Raw genomic sequence first — 23,948 nt, forward strand, 5'->3', positions numbered from 1 at the left:
TAGCCAATTCAACATGTTGATTTCCTTACTGCTTACGTCTTGCTACCTTAAGTTTTTTGTGTGCCATGGCCTTAAAACTACAGATAGAATGGAAGGGCAAAGCGTTTGTGCATTAAGAATAATTATTAAATTTTGTAATATTAATTTATTGCTACAAAAGTTGACTCTTCGTGTTTATCGAGTAAGATTGGAAAATTATAATTTTAAAAAGTAAATTTAGAGAGGTCATGTATAGAAGGACTTTTTCCTCGTTGGAAGTAACTTTTTTTTCTATTTTTTTGAACATCCAAAAAAGTGACCTTATTTGAGGAATTTAATAAAAGATGGCAAAATGACAAAGAGAGGAATCATGAAACAAATTTTGCACCAATTTAACAGTTGTGGATTCTTTAAATTCTAATTAAAAGCGCATTTAATTATAAAGTATTCCGATGGCTCGTTATCGAATTTATTCGAGATATATTTCACGAATCTCTGCTCCACAATTCCGTATATTTGAGTAATCAATCAATCTATTATTCTTCGCAATTTACAGATTCCAAGTAAATATTGATTTTTTTCATGCAAAATTCATAATCTCTTTTTTATAAATTTAAGTTTAACCAATTATTGACTCAGGCAATATTATTGATTCGCCCGATATAAGGCCTCAATTGTGATTAATTTGAGCATTCCGACATTCCCGTCAGACTTGTTAGTTTGACATCGTTTGTCGACCTCGCGTGTAATTGTCATTAGAAGACTTCCGATTACTGTTCAAACACTCGTTATGAGTGACTTTGATGAGTACGTATCTGCTAGAAACGACCGTTTAAATGTAATTCAAGGCTGCATAGTACCTAGAAGATATTAATTTCCATTAGTAACCATTAATCTCCCAAATGAATGAGGGATGAATTGTTAATAATCCATTGATTATAGTAGGTTCCTATTCTCACATTTAACAATATTAAATTGTGGCTTTTTCTATAATAAATTGTAATCTTAAAATTTCTTTTCTTGTAGTAGAAAAAATATATTATATGCATACATATGCATAATATATAAATAATATATGTACATAATTAAAAAATTAATATATTTTTATATGTATTATTTTATAGATATATATAAAAATTATATATTAGTTGCAGATTATCGACAGTAATTTTTAAAAAAAAATTTAATATTTTAAAAATTAAAATTATGTTTTGAAAATACATATTATATCCAAGATACAATACATTATATAAAATGCATTTATTTAATATGACGTCCAATCATTATTATTATTATTGATTATAGCTTATCATCATACTTTCCACAATACATGCTTTTCACGAGATTTTCACAAACGTGAAAATGACATCGACAGATGGATTGGCTTTTCTTCCGCAGACGTAAATCCGATTGAAAATATCTGATCAATCATAAAGATAAACCTTCGAGAAACACGAATATTTACTTTGAAGCAGTTATCTTGGCACATTTGGAAGATTTGTAGAGGCTTTTACCCAAAACCCTTGCCGCAAAATTTCGTGCGAAAACATGTTTCGACAAACTATAACAATAAATAATAATGATATCATATTTTAATGCATATGCGAATAAGATATAACTTTAATATATACAATTTTTTCCAAAAAATTGCGATAACTCAACAAATGCTCAGTAAAAATTGTAATTGCTTTTGTACCACTGATTTGTACCACGGACAGAATATCATCGGATATCCGGTATCCGCTCGGATTTCCGGGAGAAGGTGATTTCTTCGAGTCGGACATTTTACGGATATCCGACCGGATTCGGAGAAAGTGTCTTCTAAAAAAAAACCTATAGAGAAAAAAATTGTAATTTTGCAACAATGTATAACATATTACAGCATCATAAATATATATACTTATTTCTAGAACATTTGTATAGAAAAAATCAACAATTTAATGATATCAAATTTAACCGGATATATTCCCAGATACTAATGATATCATCCGGCTATCCAGTCGGATAGTAAAAAAGTGCCGGATAATACCGGATACCGAATACTTTTCGGATATCCGGTGCATCCCTAAATGTAATTATATAATATATAATAACAATCATAATAATGTAGTAACTAATTATTATTATTATATATTAATTATTATATGTTATTACACGTAGAGAATTTTCTTTTAAAATTTACCCTGAAAATATGGTGATTGTGGTACAATACAATATTTTAAAGATTTCACTACCATGCACTTCAGTAAAATTGATCAAACTTATTTTATACTTTATTGTAGTTTTATTAATGAATGAGAGAGATTTATATTAAAATTCTTCGAAATACAATGTTGTCCCACGGTCATATTTTCAGGGTAAATTCTAAGAAAAAATTCTCTCCGTGTATAATTATTATATAATTAGATGTTCATAATTATAATAAATAATTATCATATACATATAATAAATAAAACCTAAATAAATCCCCTCCCCTCATTATATACTTCAACAAAACTATCAACTTTGAATCTCAAGTCGAGTCAAGTTTCCAGCGTCCTGCTCATCCGATCATCTTCAGGTTCGATTACTTCGCAAGGACGGTACCGCCGGACACCTTCCAGTCGATCGCCCTGGTCGACGTAGTGAAGAGCGCCAACTGGTCGTACGTCTCCACGGTATACTCCGAGGGCAGCTACGGAGAGTACGGGATAGAAGTGTTCACGCGTGAAGCTACCGAGCGTAACGTTTGCATCGCAGCCGCACTGAAGGTACCCAGCGCCGCCAACGACAAGGTGTTTGATGATATTATCCAGCGCCTGAGCAAGAAGCCAAATGCCCGCGCGATCGTCCTGTTCACCCGGGCGGAGGATGCCCGTGGTATCCTCGAGGCCGCGAGACGATCGAACCTCAGCCAGACGTTTCAGGTCGGTGGCCAGGGAGCTGGTAATTATTGCAGGGTTCTTGCTGACAACATGGAACCAGCCCTGATATCTGTTCTCCTTATTATTGACGATAATATTTATCATTTTTCCAAACGTTTCAAAATGTCAGATCAAATCGAAAGTTCTTAACACTGCTTCATTTGTATACTTCATTGTGTCTACATATTTTTAAATATTATAAACGGAAATAATATATTGAAAGTAAATGATAGGCCAACTTTTCATTAATACAAGGAGTAATGAAAATAAAGAATGTATTTTCCAGGCGTTCATATTATTTTATCTGTGACATATTATTTTTTCTATACGTAGCATGTTTAATTAAACTGTGACTCAACCTTCAATAACAGATTCTTCACTTTTTTGTCTCTCTCTCTCTTTCTTGACAAATTTGAATCCTATTTTTATCTTATGAAACCTTCAACGTTCACTTATATTACGTAACACTATTTAAGACAATGTAAGGCTTTGAAAATGATAATTGAAAACTAAAGTGTTATCGCTCGGATAATTTCAATTGCAAAAAGTCGACTTTGTTCAAATAATCGGCATCAAATTAATATTAAAAGTTCTTATACAGTCTCCATATTGCCAGCAAGTTATTTTTTGAAGCATATCAAGATTATTTTAAAGCTTATCTCTCGCGGTTTTTCTATCTGAAAGAGAGATTTCTATGAAAACTCGCGTTTTTCGCCTTTATTTCATTTCGTCATTGTTTCCATTGCGCTGAAATAAAACGGGGTTTCGTGATATGCTCCCGAACCTCTGCGCCTTAAAATTCCTCAAATAGCAATTAAACATCTCAGTGGCTGGCCAGTGACGGCTGGGGCCGGCAGGGTAAACTGGTAGAGGGTCTCGAAGAAGAGGCCGAAGGTGCCATCACTGTCGAGCTGCAATCGGAGAACATTCCCGGCTTCGACAGCTATATGGAGTCGCTCACTCCCGAGAACAACCGGCGGAATCCTTGGTTCGGCGAGTACTGGGAGGAGGTGTTCGGCTGCACCCTTCGGAGGAATGCGGCGACCTACGAGCGTTTCGGTTCGCAGGTTGGATGGAAGACTGGTACCGGCAATCAGAGTTATCTCATCTGCCCTTCTGGACTCAGGCTCAGCACGGCGAGTGGCTACGAGCAGGAGTCCAAGGTGCAATTCGTCGTCGACGCGGTCTACGCGTTCGCCCTGGCGCTCAGTAAGCTACGCCATGATCTCTGCGGGCGCGACGAGGGCCTGTGCTCGTCAATGGCCAACTACGACCGTGGCGCGTTCTATAAAAATTATCTGCTGAACGTGTCCTTTATAGGTGAGTCCGATGACGGGGCGTGCGTCCTCCCGCGTGAAATGGGAACAATCGTGACGGCGCGACGCGCCGTTTGTTCGCCTCTCTTTTGTACCGTTTTTTTCCTCACCCTTCCCTTTCGATCTTATCCCTTTTCTAAAGGTGCTAAAGAACTGACGGGAAAGGAAGGGCGGAAGACGAGGGAATGCTAAAGAAATGCTCGTTGAAATGGCGTTGGATGGGATAATCGGCGAAGCGATCGATCTAAGCGAATTAAATCCTGTCATGAATCCTGCTTCGTAAAAAATGAGAATCTTTCAAAAATAGAATGCTGTCAAATCGATATAATTGAGAGCTACGTCACATAGCTTTTCCTGTACGCGCACGTGGCGTATTTCTTCGTTTTCTGTTTCGGGATATTATCAACCCTTAGTACACACGATGAGTCCTTCTTTCTACGCATTTCTTTCTTTGAAATACTAGGAGCACTGGCTAAATAATGGTCTCTTTCTTTTTAATACACAACTTTACAAATACTATCTAAAGATGTTAAAGTATATGTACATGGAAAGAACGACTTTGTTGAAATATTTAAAAATTTAGATGGATACAGGTCTGAAAATAATTTTGTTGAACCATCAAAATAGTTATGTAGGACGCACAAGCATGAGCAATACTGCAAAAGTTTTGATATTCTGTAGTTTGAGTGTTCTACATTTTAATAATTCCACCAAATTATTTTCAGATCTGCATACAGCTTTGGCCCAAAATATTAGACATTTTATTAACTATTTAAAGCTTTATTATTTAAAGTTTTAGCTCAAAAATTGATTTGTGTCGTTTGTAAATTATCCTTTGTCTCAAGAACCCTTTAAATGTGTATATAATACTAGTAATTAATAGGTGACAATTAATGGTAAAAGAAAATTCCAGATAAATGAACAAAATATAAGTTCTTAATATTTTTGGTTAAGGCTGTATACCCAGCAAAAGTTTTAGATACTTCAACAAAACTATTCTTTCCATGTAATTAATAATTTGCGTATATGGTATATACTTCTAAATGTGCTGAAAATTAATGCAACTCGACCTATATTGTGTAGGGTAAACTAGGGTATTATGGACATACGGAAAAGATGGCCATAGGCCATAATTTCTCCAATAATTGATAAATAGTGCATTTTTATAGTCATTCTTAAAGATAATCAATATTTACAGTAGTTCATATATGAATACACTGTTCAAAATAACAATGTTATAAATATTATCTAACATTTTTTCTTTCGACTATCTGCAAAGTTTTGCACGTGTCTGCTAAAAACTGTTATAATGTCTAATAAATTACAGTTAAGCTGCTATAATCAACATTACATACACAATAAAGGTACGTAAATTGCAATGTGACCTATAATTAATACTTTTATTTTCATTATTTACTTATACTTCCTTAGTATCACACACATGGCCATCTTTTCCCTAAAAATCAGATAAGATGGCCAATGCATACTTTGTAATATTTTGATAAAATTAAAGTTGTGTTAAGTATTTTCTCTTTAATTTCGATAATATTTGTTACTTTAAGCTTCAGTGAAACTAATATCCCAAATATTGTTAGAAAGTAACAAGAATAAATGTATGTTTTTTGCATTTTAAAAAACTATGGCCATCATACCCGAGTTTACCCTATATAGGAAAGAACAGGAAAATTATCGTGAGTAACTAATTGAGGGTTAAATTTTTGTATTACTGTGCGAGAGAGCTGTTGCTATAAAAATCGAATCATTAATTCAACTAAACAATCTCGGCTCGAGATTCATGGCTACCAAGCAGAACAATTGGTCACGATAACGTCAAAATAAATTGGAAATGATTGAAAAATGACTTTTAATGATCATTTTGAAGTCATTTTGACATCATTTTGATATCATAATGACTTGTTGTTCTACTTGAGTTATAACGGAAATCTGCAGTCATTGGACGTTATTTTGCAGACGCCGCTGGTAGCGAGGTGAAATTCGACGAGCACGGAGACGGTCTGGCGCGATATGAAATCCTCAATTTCCGTAAAGGGACGAACAACAATGGCGCGAACGGCTATCATTATCGGGTAAGCAGGTTTATTCCGAGCACCCTAATCACTGTAACGCGCTATTATATCCTCGCCGATGCATAATTGAACGAACTGTCCAGCCGCCGAGAGCGATAAATTCAATTGGAACTCTTCAGAAAACTCTACCTCCTGCCCTCACCCCCTCACTTTCGTAAACTTTAGTTTTCGTCGTCATTTGCTGCTAATGCACGGATGAACTATGAAGTAGCGCTTGATATTTTCCGATGGTCGAACTATTTGAAAAGTGCTCGAACTTCGATCGAATCCTCTGAAAATATGTTCAAACGATTCAGTGAACAACAAAGTTCAGTTTTATTTTAATTGATCTTTAGCCTGGAAGTTGTATATAATCAATATCAAGAATAAAGCACTAATATTTATCTATTTATTTCACAAATTTAATTCTGGTAATTAATTTGAACAATATTCGTTTCCGAACATTACAATTATTCGAATTCCCCGAAGATGTGTTCTAACGATTTAGGTTTGAGCAAAATAGGAATAGTGTTTAGCTTTATTTTAATTAATATTTGCTTGTAAGTTGTAAAATTAATATCAAGAATATAATACTAATATTTTTCTGTTTATTTTCTAAATTTAATTTTCATAATTTGAACAAAATTCATGCCCAAATATTACAATTACTTGAATGTTTTTGAAAATATATATTCCTACGAAACTGATTCTCTCGGATTTAGATAAAATGAGAAGAAAGTGTTCCTAAGAAGACAACAAGTCATAGTAACGTGAAAATGATGTTAAAATGACGTTAAACTGAATCGTAAATGATATTTTGGAATCATTTTGATATAATTTTGATATTATAATGACTTGTCGTTCTGTTTGGGTTCAGTTTCATTTTAGAGCTTTAATCTCAAAATCGTAAAATCAATACCAGAAATGCTGCTCCGATATTTTTCGACTTTATAACAACAGTCGAAATAAAATTCCCAATACCTACAAACGTCGCGTTAGTGTTTCCATCAGCGTAATCGTAGTTGTTAAATCGGGAAACTACGGCTATTTGTTTACCGAAACGGTATTTTTTTTAATGCCATTTTGTGCAACGTCGCGCCGTTAATACGCCGTGTAAAGCCGGGACGATCGATGTGACGCGACGCGGAATCGAACGAAGCGAATGCGCAAAGAACGGCGGCTCTGTCTTTTTAACGAGTAATTAAAGTTGCCCGACGGCTGTACATTCGAGAGCTAGCAAGCTTCCGGCAAACCGCTTTTGCCCGGGGTAATCGAGGTAGAATGAAACTCTCAAGTCAAGAAAAATATAACGGTGTTTATAGAGAACGGGAAAATTAGAAGTTAATGGAGCAATAGAATTGACGTTAAAAGTTTAATTAAAATTAAATGGACTGAATCAGCGATTAATGGAATATAAATAGCGATTATAGAGAACGTTTGAAATACAAATTACTTATCAATTTTCGTTGTTTAATTTGTAAATTCAACAACAAAAAAACCATGTTGAAATGTAATTTAAAAGAAAGTCACGTAAAGGTGGATAAAATGCAGAAGGAACTTTAAATTCTTTCTCTAAAAATACAGATAAAATATGGAAGAAATTTTAGAATTATTCCTCTTCCAAACTGGAGAGGAAAAAAAAGAGAGAGTGTGAGAGAGAGTCTATTCAAGCTCTGAACAACAGGTCACTATAAAGTCAAAATGACATTAAAACGACTGGCCAAAAAGTCACTTTTAATAATCAATTTGTAGCCATTTTGACGTCATTCGATGTCACGATGACTCTTTGATCTGCTTTTCCAAGCAGAACACAAGTCACGATGACATCAAAATAACGTCAAAATGGCTTAAAAACGATCACTAAAAGTCATTTTCCATCAGTTATGATTCATTTTAACGTCATTTTGACGTTATCATGACTTGTTGTTCTGCTTGACTACATTCGCTCTCTCTTAGTCTCTCTCTCTCTCTCTCTCTCTCTCTCTCTCTCATTCTGCATTTACTCCTGGAACAGTTGCGCTGCATGCCATTAACAATCTTGCTTGAATTGCTTTTTCCAGCTTGCGGTTTCACGCCCTTTCTGCACATTTATACTTGCAGACGCACTTACAGCTTCAATTTAATTATTTGTTTTACATGGTTTTTTCTTATTTTTATATTTTTTATCTTCCTTAAGATATTTTTACTCTTCAATGTACTACTATATTATTTTTTCTGTTTGCTGTATCGTGGCTTCGCACTTGAGGAGATTTTGTCCCAGAACGAGTAACAAATAACGCTTCTCTCTCTCTCTTTCTATCTTGCTCTCTCTCTCTCTCTCTCTCTCTCTCTCTCTCTCTCTCTCTCTTTCGCGCACGATAAACCGGCACCCGACGGAAAATTTGACCAGCTTCCAAATCGCGAAACGAGACGCTTGCGCGTGCTGGAGTTCAGCTGGCGGGTCAACCACGTGCCAAATCTCTGGTCGACAGGTGGTGGGCAAATGGTACAACTCCCTGGACATTCGTACGGAGGAGATGGTGTGGGCGCGGGGGACGAAGGACATACCGATCTCCGCGTGTTCGCTACCCTGCGAGCCAGGTATGATAAAGAAGCAACAGGGTGACACTTGTTGCTGGGTGTGCGACCAATGCGAGGCGTACGAGTATGTCTACGACGAGCACACCTGCATGGACTGCGGCCCGGGTTTCTGGCCGCATCCCGACAAACGGGGGTGCTATCAGCTACCAATTAATCATATCAGGTACCACCAGCACACGCGTCTCTTCCCCGAAATTTCGCTTCGCTCGCTCGCTTCCCAAGAAATACCCCAAGCAAAGCGACAAGTCATTATAATATCAAAACGACGTCAAAATGACTCCAAAATGATCATTAAAAGTCATTTTTCAATCATTTTCGATTCGTGTTAATGTCATTTTGACGTTATCGTGACTTGTTATTCTGCTTGGGATACACCTTAAGCCAAAAGAAAGTCAAAATGACTTTATTTTGACATCTTGAAAATCAAAACGATGACTTTAGTTGCAAAATTTGACTGTTGACGTCAAGAATTAAAATAAAATCATTCTGATTTTTTGTTGACTTTTATGTGTTCCTTGGGTTAGAGCGTGTTCCAATATTGGCGGGTTTTAAAGCTCTATATTAATATAAGAGTAGCGCATTTTTTTTTATTTGAGAGAATGCCGTCAATCGCGTCTTCCTATTGGCTGCTTTTCTATTACGTTTTTACTGGCTATTTCGACCGTTATCACCTAATTAATCTATTATCCAAGAAGAAGCGCTTAGTAATTCTTTTCAATATAATATGATTTTTAGATCAAATATTGCAGACTTTTGTTTTACTCTTATGAATATAGAGCATTGTTTATCTTTGTTTAATATCTGATAAACAACAAAGATGAAATGATTCCATGAGTGTCATAAATACTATAATTATATAAATATAAGACGCAACGTTACTTATAAGAATCACTATGTAAATATGGTATGTTGTTAATTCTAGAATTAATAGAAACAATCGCGAAATTCAGGATAAAAAAGAAACTAAATATACTGTGAGATAAATTTAGTTTCAGGATTTTCTACGGCAATATGGTTTATGGTCACTTTCAGGACAAAAAAAATTTTATTTTATTGTTTAAGAATTTTAATTTTTTGTATATTTAATAAATAGATTCATTTAATGTGTGTGTAAAAGAGTTCTGTAAAATTTTTAGAATTTTGGAAAATGTCCAAATTAGATGAATTCAAATTCAATTCATGTGTGATGACGTGGTAAAAGTTTTAAAAGAGAATTGTATTTATTGTTCATTGTGTACCCGCTATTTATTTTGTTTCTGTTAAAGTTTAAAATTATTTTTCTCCAAAATATTCTGGGAAATATTATTTATCGCATTCATTATAATTTGCGCTTCTAAATTTAATTTAAACTAAAATTGCTGTCTGACAGTTTAACGTTTGGTGATAGATTGAAAGAGAATTATTGATTACTACAATTTGTGTAGCATGTTTTTCAAATTGAAATTAGCTGCTGACAGAAACTAATTAAATACAATTAAAAACAATAAATTAATTAAAAGATGATCAGGGGCCCTATTCTGTAACTGTCTTTACACGCCTACCGATAGTTGTCGGTGTCGTTGTGCAGATATTTTATATAGTAAAAAAGCTGCGCAACGACACCGACAAATGTCGCTAGGCGTGTAAAACAGTTACAGAATAGGGGCCCAGTAGTGGAATTCTGTAACTCGTTATGTGCTCATAACGACAATCGCACAAATATTTTATATGGTAAAAAACCGATAGTTGTCGGTGTCGTTGCGCAGGTATTTTATATAGTGAAAAAGCTGCGCAACGACACCGACAAATGTCGATAGGCGTGTAAAACAGTTACAGAATAGGGACCCTGGTGTACATAGACTCTGCAAAAATTGGTATTGAAAATGTATATGTTCCATATAAAAATAAAAATGTTACATATATAAAACAGTTCAATAAAGTCAAATATGTAACGATACAATTTCATAGTTTGAAAATGAAAATGAAAATTTGTTTATTTTATTTTAATTATTTTTTTAAAACGTATCTGTTTCTTATTATTCCAGGTTCTAAATTACAGCTGTACTCTTTTTATATTACTCTTAAATGCAATATAGAAGAACCTGTAACTTTTGCATGATTTTTTCATTATGTTAAAAAATACATGCGCGTTCACTTGCACTTTCATCAGGTGGAGCAGCGTCTTCGCCATCGTACCTGCGGTAATATCTTGCCTAGGAATCGTGGCGACTCTGGCGGTGGCGTGCTTGCTCTTCCATCACCGCGACACTCCGGTGGTCCGCGCCTCCGGACGAGAACTCACCGTGATCCTGCTGGCGGGCGTCCTGGTGTGTTACTTGAACACCTTCGTGCTTCTCGCCACGCCGACCACGGCTACCTGCGTCCTCCAGCGCTTCGGGGTCGGTGTGAGCTTCAGTGCCGTGTACGGCGCCCTACTCACCAAGACCAACCGAATAGCCAGGATCTTCGACTCGGCCTCGAGGTCTGCCGTCAGGCCGCGGTACATCAGTCCCACGTCGCAGGTCTGCATCGCGGCCGCGCTAATCGCCTTTCAGGTAGGTGAATTCCGATCCTGATTGCAGGAAAATGAAGTTCCTATTTCGAACTAGACACTAATTGTTTCAACGCAATCATCCTCGTCGTCGAGGGTATGTATATTCTATTTGATTTTCAGTAATCTTGAATGAGAAAGATATAACCTTTTAAAATATCTAAGGAAGAAGAAATCGGGGGGCACCATGAACCATAAAAATTTAAACTCTCTTGAAAGTATTTTTAAAGATTTTTTATCTTATTTTTTTATATAATTATATTTTATATAATTAAATATAATTGAGGAATTTTAATACAAAACATGTAGTTAAAAAAACAACCACAGCTAGTCACTTCTGTGATTGAATTTAATTTGAAAGTAAACAGGGTTTATATTAACGTATACTCTTATAAACAAAAAAATTAAAGAGTCAAGTTTAATATACTTCTCGAGTTAAACTGTTTAACTCCATTGTTTATTTAAATTAACAATATATGAGTGAAAGTATTCCAAGCAGAACAACAAGTCACAATAACGTCAAAATGACATTAAAATGAATCGGAAATGATTGAAAAATGATTTTTAATGATCATTTTGGAGTCATTTTGATATCATAATGATTTGTTGTTCTGGGTAGTGACGATTTATAGGATAATCAAAAATAGCTCAAATTGGATATAATTTGACATAACGAATTTAATAGTGTAGAAATATTTTTAAATCAGGTTCGAAATAGGTATTTTGCTCTGTTTTTGCGCGTTTCATTTTATCGAGACAGAGAGAAAGAAAAAGAGAGAGAGAGAGAGACAGCCGGTTCCATTTCGATTCCCGAGGTGGTGCTCACGCTGGTCTGGATGATCATCGAACCGCCGGGTACCAGACACTCGTACCCGGATCGCCGTCAGGTGATCCTCAAGTGCAACATCCAGGACATGAGCTTCCTGTTCTCTCAGCTGTACAACGCCCTGCTGATCCTCATCTCGACCGTGTACGCGGTGAAGACGCGTAAGATCCCGGAGAACTTCAACGAGAGCAAGTTCATCGGCTTCACCATGTACACCACGTGCATCATCTGGCTCGCCTTCGTGCCGATCTACTTCGGCACTGGGAACGCCCATGAGACTCAGATCACGACCCTCTGCGTGGCGATCAGCCTGAGTGCGTCCGTCACTCTGGTCTGCCTCTACTCGCCAAAGGTCTACATTATCGTCTTCCAGCCAGACAAGAATATACGTGGCAAGGTCTGCATAGGCAGCACGTTCAAGAAGCAGAGCAGCAGCGCCGGCGCATCCTCCATGACGAAATGTGAGAGTTTCACTGCACTCGTTGCTGATAACTACGACTAGTATTCATAGTCTGTTTTTATTTTAAGACTGTCTTAATTAATTGTTTTAAGATATTAACACAGCTCTCTGTGATTGGTTTATGAAATCATAAGATTGTACAATTATACTTAAGATTTTTTCTTTTTCTTTGATACTGACACCCGATATCTAAGTAAAAGGATTCAGTACGACCAAATTGTACTTAAAACGGTCTTAAATATAAGAACCGATTATGAATATCAAGAAATTGGACACCGTTTGGATAAATTGATGCTAGATTTTTTATTGATCCGCCATATTTAGGATGTGATTAATGTAGGATGAGATAAATGCATAAGATAGAATATCGTGGATATTTATCTCATTCTTATATAAAATATTTGGCTCGCTATATTTAGAATGGTGTTCAATTTCTTATTGGAAAATCTTTACACGGAAAGAATAGTTTTGCTACGGGACTATCTAAAATTTAATTAGACGCAGATTTGAAAATAATTTGTTCGACCATTAAAATAATTACGTAGAATGCTTAATCCTAATTTGCTCCGAAATTTCTTTAATTGATATTTGTAGGTTTAATGTATTTTAAATCAATGTATCTTCGCTTAGGGTTAACATAATTCGACGATTCTTTTTCATTTTAAAAGTCAAAATTTAAGGAATAAGTATGTAACGTAAAATTATGTGAAAAACATTTGTTATAAATAATTTCTCATAACGTACATATATATATATGTATATATAATTGAAGAAAATGTCCAGGTCGATTGGATCCACGAATACCGATTAAAGTTTAACGTTAATGACATTGCAAAAAGTTTTAATATTCTAGCAACCAGTTTAAACGTTCTATGTAATTATTTTGATGATGCAAACAAAATTATTTTCAGATCCGCATCCAGCTAAATTTTTTAATGAATTTTAGATGTAGATTTCAATAAAACCGTTCTTTTTGTCTAGTGATTACGAGCTCGTTTCGCGATACCAAACTACGTGATCTGACTAACTTAACTTTGTTTTTTTTTTGAGCAAAATTGTGGTATGCGTTGCATGGAAAAAATTTCTTTTACCTAGCAGAACATTTGACATAATTAATCCTCATTTTTTCGCTATATTCGATAATGCACAAATAATGTGACAATTATATTATTTATTTAGTAAAGATGGATATTTTGAAAGAATTGGCAGAATTGATATCTTTGTTAAAAGATATTTAGAAAAGAATCCTATTCTATAGTTCTATATTCGATCGAAGAGGATTTTAGTGCTATTCATATGTAAATTTTCAAATAAATTGTTATTAAGCATCAGAATCTGTTTTGACTTTGCGGACTTTGGTATAAAACTTCTTCTCTTATTTGTACATGAAAAGAACAGTTTTGCTGAAGTATCTAAAAATTTAGCTAGATACAGATCTGAAAACAATTTTATTAGACTGTCAAAATATTTATGCAGGACGCTCAAGTTGTTTGCTGAAATGTCGAAACTTTTTGTAGACTTGCTTATCATGTTTGAGTTTGAGTTTCCTACATAATTATTTTGATAGTTCGACAAAATTATTTTTAGATCTGTATCTACCTAAAGTTTTAGATACTTCAACAAAACCACTCTTTACGTATGTTCGTTATTCACTTATCAAATCATTTTTTTCACAAGATTAACGACGAAATTATAATAATGATTATAAAGATAAAGTTACAAAAAAAAGAGGGTTAATTTAAACGAGCCTTCTAATTAGAGTTTGAATGAGTTTTGTCTGCGAAATCGAATGTCATCTCACGCATGACGTGAATAATATTCATATGTAAATTTTCAAATAAATTTTTATCAAATACCAAAATCAGCTTCGACCAAATACAGGATTCTTTCTCTTATTTTTATTTTTTACTTATATATTGGTCTATTTCTCTCTCATTATTGTTTACAAAAGAGTAACGACGAAATTATAATGATGATTAATAAAGCTAAGATTACAAAGAAGAAAAGGGTTAATTTAAATCAGGGTTGGTAAAAAACATATTTTAAATATATTTTAAACGGTCTAAAACATGCTTAGTTGATGTTTTTAATATTTTTTAAATATGTTTTTTTTTATAATATTGTTTAAAGGGATCCTCTCTCTAAACCCGTCTGTATTACCAACTAAATCATACAATTTTTATATAACAAATACTTTTTTTCTTTTTCACAGATTCGAAAATCCTTTTTCAGGATTAAAGTATATGCATTAATATGAGTTTGTGAAGTGGAGTTTATACCGAGAACGACCAAAAATTTCGAAATTGATATATTTTTTACCATTTCTTAGTGTAACATGGCGTTTCAAGCTGTCAAGTCGTGACAATATTTGCTTGATACGAAAGTTTTACTACCTGTACTTACGAAATAGTAATCCACAAACAAATAATTTGCACGAACAAATAATGTCGAGTTCTTAGAATTAAATTTAGACCTTGGTAAAAAAATTTATCATGTATGAATATGTATAAATATGTATAAACATACATAAATACGCATAAATATTCATAAACATGTATAATTATATTGTATATGAAATATGTTCATACATGTTCATACATCCTTCTTTCCTTTGTAAAATTACTTTTTAGTGTAATAGAAATAATAACAGTAATGTAGAAACATAAAAAGTACTAATTGTTTGTTTTAGAAAAAAACAAGTTTGGAAAAATGTAAAAAAAATTGCTCACACATAATTATGCATAATTTTATATATAATTATACATAAGTAATTTTTTTACATTTCTTCAAACTTGATTTTTTCTAAAACAAATAGTGCAAAAATTACCTTTTTAATTATTTTTAATATTTTCATATTATTATTATTTCTATTACACTAAAAAATAATTTTACACAAAAGAAAGAAGGATGTATGAACATGTATGGACATATTTTATATATAATCGTACATGTTTATGAATATTTATGCGTATTTATGTATGTTTATACATATTTATACATATGCATGAAAAATTTTTTTACCGGTCGCTTTATCGCAACGAATTTGTTATACGAAAATTGACACGAACGTGCGACTGCGTGCATCATAGATGCGTAAGATATTGATGTGGTAGTATATAAAGACATGTTGACGCGCTGCTAAAATAGCGACCTTTAGTGACTTCGTCGGAGTTCGAGCTCCGCTTTAGGATTCCCTTGAAACATATTTAAGAAGAAACACATTATGTTTTATTCTTAAAAAAAGACATTGGTCTTTACCAACCCTGATTTAAATGAGCTTTCTAATTCGAATTTAAATAGGTTTTGCCTGCGAAATCGAATGTCATGTCGCGCGTGATGTGAGTTTGAATGATATTCATATATGTAAATTTTCAAATAAATTTTTATCAAGGACCAAAATCCGCTTGGACCAAGTATAGGATTCTTTCTCTTATTTGTATTTTTTATCAGCTATCGGTCTATTTTCCTCTCATTATATTGTTTACAACAAAATAACGACGGGATTATAATGATGATTATAAAGATAAGGTTACAAAGAACAAAAAGGTTAATTTAAATGAGCCTTCTAATTCAAATTTAAATAAGTTTGAATGAGTTTTGCCTGCGAAATCGAATGTCAGGTCGTGCGTGACGCGAGCGTGACACGGAATAAATAATAACGTAAACGCCGGCAAAGGGTTTACCCGCTTCCCCAGCCCCTTTCCAGGACGAGCTTTAAAAGGGACTCGCAGCGTAAATCCGGCGACTGAATTCGCCGTTGTATCGAAAAATCCGATATGACATCCGATCCGCGCCGTCGGCAAATCGCCTCCGCGCCCGCCGCCGTCCGCGCGACTCGCGACGAAAAGAAAGTAATCGATATACACGAGGGAAGAGACGGCGACGGCTTGATATCCGATAGAATAACGCCGGCCGTTGTAACGTCCCGGCCCGGCCGGAAAATCTGGGCCAATCCGCGCGGATCCGAAAAGCTTTTAGTTTATTAAACGCTTTATTTATAACGCGAGCGACCACCCGCGCGGGAGAAGCGCCTCGCTTTTAACGGCCGCGTCTCGTTCCCTTATATGCGCTCTTTTCGGGATATCGATTGATAACGTTAATTTTCCGCTTGGAAATCGTTATTGCTGCCATGATTAACCATCGCGCCGCACCGGCCGGCTATACGCAATCACGAGGCGGATTACAGGGAAAATTCGCGCGCGCGCGTTAATGGTACCCCAGATGATTCGGCCTAAGCGGCGCTAAATTATTAACTTAATACGCACAGCACCGTCAGTTCTACGGTCCTTTGTCCTTTTGCAAATTTATAGGCGGATTATCCGAGGGAAATTTTAGAAATCTCTCCCGCACCGAGCGCGGCTGCATCAACGGGGAACAGCGATTACGTTACGTAATATCGGTCGTTTTCCTTTAAAGTGAATTTTAAAGCTCGCCGTTTCTTTCCGTCGTATAGCCGTACTAAACTGCGACGTCAGAAGCGAGAAAAAGAGAAGTCATGCGAATTTTTCTTCTTCCTCCCTTCCTCTTTTTTTTTTTTTATTTTGTCGAGATAAATTAGCTTCCCGCTGATCGCGCTCGACCTGTGTTTTATCGACAAAATATGCGCCCCTTTTTTTATTACCCTGCATCAGAGTTTTTTTATTGCCCCGTGCGCGCAATTCAATCTGCATTAGTTCTACACTGGGAGAAAAATGTTTGGTATTTGTGACTATAACTGCATGGTAAAATAATTATTAAAAGCTCCATATCCATAATTATTGTTATAATGTTTTAATAATTTTTATATTTATAATTATACAAAGAAATATAATTTGTTGTTGGCAGAAACGATTATAAATTATAGTTAAATCATAATAATTAATTGCATTTTTTCTCTCAGTGTATCCTTCCAGCAGCAATACCTACTACTTGAATTTATTGGCTCAGTACAAAAGTTCTGGCTCGAGTCCAAAAAAGTTTATATATAAACTCAGAATGCAATATTTCACTCAAATTGGTAATTATACTATTCGATAGAGCGAAGTTTTGGCTTTAAGAATCTGTTCTTTTATATTTGCTACACGATTATTTTTAACAAAATTATGAGCGATCAGAGTCAAAATGTTCTTTTTATTTAATCCGCGATAACTCCGTAACCAAAAATTCTAGGAACTTTTTTAAAATGATTTTGTAGGGAAAACTTTAACTTTAGAAAGTCGAAAATTTTCGCAAGTTCTTTTCGGGTACGCGACAGGCTCGCAAAATGAGAAAGAAATTTACTATTTTGTCCAACTCGCAGTTTTCTATATGTAAAAATTATCAAACTCACAGAAACTCAAAAAACATAGTGACCTTTCGAAAGTAGAGATTTGACTTTAAAACTTTTTTAAATTTAAATTTCGTTCAGTTTTAACGAAGTTGCAGCTGCTTGAATTTTGAATAATAAATCGGGCCGGAACTTTTGCCCTACTGATCCGATATAACAGAGTTAATAATCCAACAGGAAAAAAAAAACGATTTTGCTGAAGTATCAGTTACATACAGATCTGAAAATAATTTTGTTGGACTATCAAAATAATTATGCAGAATCTTTAAGCGTAATAACCAATGCTGCAAGAAGTCTTGACATTCTAGCGACCACCCTGAACGTCCTGCATAACCATATTTTAATCCAACAAAATTGTTTTCAGATCTATATACGTCTAACGATAAACTTTTAGATGCTTCAGCAAAACCGTTTTTTCCCGAAAATTAACGAAACCGTCGAAATGCCAAAAAAATTTTAAATTCTTCTGGCATTTCGCTGCTTTCGTTAAAAAATTAACGACTTCGTCGGTAGAAGTAAGGTTGTAAAAGCGGAGTTTTCGTTTGATCGATTTGACGATCAGAATTCGCTTATCGTACGGACGGAAAAGCTTTGAGTTTTCTCGTCAACAGCATACGAGAAAAAATCCAAGGAATATACCAATTCAAGAGAATGTCAAAATGATTTGTTTTGACGTCATGAAAGTCAATGATGATTTTTTGGTTATAAAATTGGACTGTTTATTGACGTGAAGAATAAAAATAAGCACTGGTGAAAATTTTTCTCAGAATTTTTCATATAATTTTTCAGAATTTCTCTATAATTTTATAACTTTCTCACATTTTTTTTATACGAATTGGAACATTTCTCAGAAAATCTACGTCTTTTCTCAGAATTTTCCATATATTATATTAATTATAAAATATCGTAAGATTTTTTTCTAAGATTTTTTATATGATTTCTGTTGAAATGTTATAAAATCTAAAAAATTTAAAAATATTTTTTAAAAATTATGGGATGAGAAATATATTTCAGAATATTTCAGAATTCACTTGTGTAAAAAATTCTGAGAGAAAATGTAAACTTTCCGAATATTTCTGAGTATTTCTGAAAAATTTTCCAATTCGTATAAAAATTATGAGAAAAATTTTCACCAGGGAGATCATTTTGATTTTTATTGACTTTTGTGTTTCTCGAGAAGAAGTCTCGATCCTCTCGATGACTGACTGCAAGAAGAAGATTCACCTAACTTCTCGCTTCTGACGTCATAATTCGATACGGCTGTGGCGTGGTAACGGACGCCCCCCCGGGGCCTTCCCTTCGGGCGGGAAAAGATCGGTCTATTACTGAAAATCATTTTATTCGTAATAAAATTTTTGTCGCCAGCAGCGGGGAACGTCGATACGCCAACGCGACGAAGAAATTCAATTATTTTATCGCGACGGCACGTGTTGACGGAGGTGGAAGGAACCCCTTCGCTCCCTGAGGGGTGAGCGCGCGCGACAATGCATTCCGGGCATTCTCAGCCAGACGTTCGCTTTCTGTTTTTCCACCCTTCCTCCCGATCGGATGACTGATGGAACTTGTGATTTTGCAGACACGGGCTGCGAGTCGGCGAGCGAGAACGTGCCGTTGCAGGGCGCCCTGACCTCGGCGGTGCGGACGTCCGTGGGGGTCACCGAGATCTCGCTAACGTCCAGCACCACCAGCAAGACCAATAACGAGCAAGTGGCGCAATTGTAGACTATTTTCATTGTGGCTATGTGAGACGCAGAGAGACGCACACAGTGACACCGTTGGATGTGCGCGTCTGGAGATTGGAATTAGCAAATTGCTAACATTGATATTCCCACAGACTTCTGTATATTAAACCGCTGGTGAATTCACGGTAAAATGTGAAGCTGATAGCCACATTTACTGTGGGATATAATATGTGCAGTGTACAGTAAAAGTGTGTGTAGTTTAATCTAAATTATTCCAAGTAAATAAATAAAAGATAACGTTGCTTATTTTAAACAAAAATATTGAACAATGCCTTTAATGTTGCATACTCGGTAATACGTTGACATTTTACTTTTTGCACTGAGAGAACAATTTTTGATATTTATTACTATAATTATACATTGCCATAATTACGATTATTACTGATATAATAATTACTGTATGTATATTTCCGTTAGCAAATATATATCTATATATCTATAATCGAAAATGACTATAATAAATGGTTATTATTACCACAAAAATGGTTATAATTTATAGTAATTGGAACCATTTTTATAGTAATAATTACAATATTTGTAGTCGTTTTCATTGTCAAATATGTATATTTATTCATAAAACTGTACACTAGAAAAATGTTTTGTATTGATTGCAATCAGAAAGATATAAATCGGACACTTATAGTTAAATTTATCAAACATTCTAATCGCGAGATAACTAGAACATTTTTCTCAATGTAGTTATTATTCCTAACATTATAACACTAATAACCACAATTACAGTAACATGTAATTACAGTTACAAAAACTTTTCTCTCACTATCAGTAAATAATGTTTATCCCATACTAAATATGACGGCATAGCTTCATTATAAAGACTGCTGTTGGCAGTTTAGTACAATATACAGAAGTCTGTGGATATTTCTTGATTTAATTCTAATTAGTCTGTTATTGATAATCGAACTGAAATTCGAGGTTCTATATCTGCGAGGACGTTGAGCGTCTCGCGACATGGTTATCATTCGCAGCATTTCTATCGTTAATAAAAAGAAAAAGGAGACAGAGATGCAGAAATCATCGGTCGTTATCATGTTTCGCTGTTGTCGTTATTGTTACTGTTGTCCTTGTGCATAAATTATATATACACATATATACACACACACAAACACACACACTCACACATATACGTACGTGTACGTGCATTTATCGAGCAAGTGTATACCGTGTGACCCACCAATTCTAGTCGAGCACCTTGTGACTTGTATCATTTCGATTAGGAGCGTTTCCAAGCAGAACAACAAGTCATTGTGATATCAAAATGATGTCTAAATGACTCCAAAATGATCGTTAAAAGTCACTTTTCAATCATTTCTGATTTATTTTAACGTCATTTTGACGTTATTGTGATTTGTTGTTCTGCTTGGGATTAAACGTTGATCTCGCATCAACTTCACTGTTCGTTTAACTCCTAACTTTATTTATTATCGGACGTTTAACAGGCAATGCAGCCCCTTTTCCTTCAATCCTTCTGAGAGCGCCTTCCGACGAGGTAATCGTATGCAATGGACAATAAATAAATGTACTTAAAGCGAGCACAATTAACTTATTCCGGAATATCGAGAATATTAATCGGGAATACATTGTTTTCGACTCGACTGTTTCTCAACCCCCTCTTTCCTACCCCCCCCTTTTCTTACGCATTTTGAAGCGATTCGACTCACGAAAACTGATCGAGTGTTTCGGAAATCGCGCGAAGATTACTTCGAATGTTCATCTCGTTTTGGAAATATATTACTTGTATCTTTCCGCGATACTAATTAAAGAAAGATTCTTTTTATATACATGTAATTATTCTCTTTTCTCCCTTTTTCCTATTACATCGGATTTCCTATTTCACATAGGATTTTTGAAACGTTTGATCAATTTTGTGAATAATCGAAGAAGAGTGTTACTATTGTATCGGCAATTAAATCGCCCGACTCTCGCGGCCATCGAAGTCAAAGCGATATTTAAAAAAAAAAGAGAGAGAAAGAAATACTAATATCTTTTCTATTGTAACGAGCGCGGCGAGAGAAGAGAGAGAATAGATCGGATCTGGAATAAAACATTATTAAATGGCGTGTCGGAGAGTGTGTGATTCATTCTCACCTGTTATCCATCTTCCCTAAAAACCGATATAAATTCGGTGAGTTCAATTTCCTCCGGACTCTTGGAAGAAAAGTAAACGTTCGCCGCTGTCCTACATTGTCTTTCCTAAGAAATTAGGTGTAACGATCGGTGATTGGCAGACATAAGCGCAAAACTCGACAATTTCGATGTCAACGGTGATTTTTATAGAATTTCAAGATAGGGATGGGCTGAACAGTCATTTTTCATTAACGGTCCTGGTAAAAAATTTTTCATGGATAAATATGTATAAATATGTATAAACATACATAAACACGCATAAATATTCATATATAAACATGTATAATTATATACGAAATATGTCCATACATATTTATACATCCTTCTTCCTTTTGTAAAATTACTTTTTAGTGTAATAGAAATAATAATAGTAATATAAAAATATTAAAAATAATTAAAAAGGTAATTTTTGCACTATTTATTTTAAAAAAAATCAAGTTTGAAGAAATGTAAAAAAATTACTTAATTAAGGAGATAATTTTCGCATTGTTTGCTTTAGAAAAAAACAAGTTTGACAAAAAGTAAAAAAAATTGCTCATACATAATTATGCATAGTTTTATATATAATTATACATAAATAATTTTTTTACATTTCTTCAAACTTGATTTTTTTAAAACAAATAGTGCGAAAATTACCTTTTCAATTATTTTTAATGTTTTCACATTACTATTATTATTTCTATTACACTAAAAAGTAATTTTATAAAAGAAAAAAGAATGCATGAACGTATTTCATATAATTATACATGTTTATGAATATTTATGCGTGTTTATGTATATTTATACATATTTATACATATTTATGCATGACAAATTTTTTACCGGGATTATAACCATTATAGTTACTTCAAAAAATAACCAGTTATATAAATAACAATTACCGATTATTTAAAGGGTTATATAAATGATTATTTTTTATAATACCCTATATCCTAGTCAATAGTCACATTTTTTTTATTATTTCTCATTATTTAGATCATTTAAGAAATCTATTTTGAAATATTTCATTATTTAAAATATTTGTGCAAACAAATAAATTTATGCACAAATGATTGATGTCAATATAATTATTAATTAATAGCTCAAATTTCATTCTGTGCTGTTGTACGGCCATATTTCAATTAAAAAATATTAATATGATTAAAAAATAAAATATAATAATTGAAAGAAAAAAGAGAAAAAATCATTTTTTAAATTTTTATTTACTTATATATAAGATTTAAAATTTGAAAATAACCGTTTATGTTAGTTTTCCGATAACGTTAGTTTTCAATAAATTTGAGAACGGTTACTAAAGTTATTTCTCAATAACGGTTACTCAGATAACGAAATAAGCCCATCACTATTTCAAGGTGTTTATTAGCATCATTATCATTAAATTAATTATCAATTCAATTTGCGATTACTATTTATATTGGCGTAGCCAAAGAAAGGCTCTCCTTAAATTTTAAACGACAAAATATTACACATTCACGGACTGTGCTTAATGAGTATTTACAAGATTTATTCACAATTATATAATTTTGGAAAAGAGGAAAAAATTAAAGGTGAAAGTTATAGAACGATTTTCTGAAAATTCAAAACGGTTAGTGTTACAAATTTAAATTTTTCCAGTTCGAAGAATTAGTTCACAATTTAAAAAAAAAAGTAAATTAGTAAATTAAATATGTGTGATTTACCTGCCAGTAATTAATTAAAAAATAACAATCTAAAATAAAATAAGTCCAATATAATTCATACCACTTGGCTACTCGAAACACAATAGATATAGTGAGAAATGATAATGGAATCGATATCGATTCGACATCAAAATCATCAGATCGATGTCGACTCGACATCGATTTTATTGTCATTACTCACTGGGAGTAAACTTTAAACTTCATCAATCATAGTCGAATTTGAGAAGAATACTCTAGTTAATTTTTTAAGACTCAAGGCTTATTATTTTTATTATATTTCGGAATTAATGAGATTTTTTTCAATAAACGACGCATGATGGTAACAAGTTTAATTTTAAACAATGACTTTTTCCCAACTTAACTTTTAGTTATCATTACTGTCATAAAATTACAATGTTATTATCAAATTAGCATTAT

General features: G+C 33.9%; 1 protein-coding gene across 2 annotated transcripts in view; it reads left to right on the plus strand.

The window, feature by feature from the left end:
• Nucleotides 1-19,943, plus strand: part of mGluR (metabotropic Glutamate Receptor) — a 25,137-nt gene extending 5,194 nt beyond the window's left edge. For both annotated transcript variants that reach the window (XM_018503001.1, XM_018503002.1), the window contains exons 3-9: nucleotides 2,540-2,885; nucleotides 3,710-4,202; nucleotides 6,170-6,285; nucleotides 8,736-9,007; nucleotides 10,994-11,378; nucleotides 12,190-12,661; nucleotides 19,542-19,943. In XM_018503001.1, the coding sequence (XP_018358503.1) occupies nucleotides 2,540-2,885; nucleotides 3,710-4,202; nucleotides 6,170-6,285; nucleotides 8,736-9,007; nucleotides 10,994-11,378; nucleotides 12,190-12,661; nucleotides 19,542-19,687 (2,230 nt within the window). In that variant the 3' untranslated portion in view covers nucleotides 19,688-19,943. The remainder of the gene's footprint in view (nucleotides 1-2,539; nucleotides 2,886-3,709; nucleotides 4,203-6,169; nucleotides 6,286-8,735; nucleotides 9,008-10,993; nucleotides 11,379-12,189; nucleotides 12,662-19,541) is intronic.
• The last annotated feature ends 4,005 nt before the right edge of the window (nucleotides 19,944-23,948 follow it).

This window comes from Trachymyrmex cornetzi, unplaced genomic scaffold (assembly GCF_001594075.2).
Source record: "Trachymyrmex cornetzi isolate Tcor2-1 unplaced genomic scaffold, Tcor1.1 scaffold153, whole genome shotgun sequence".
Taxonomy (NCBI): Eukaryota; Metazoa; Arthropoda; class Insecta; order Hymenoptera; family Formicidae; genus Trachymyrmex; species Trachymyrmex cornetzi.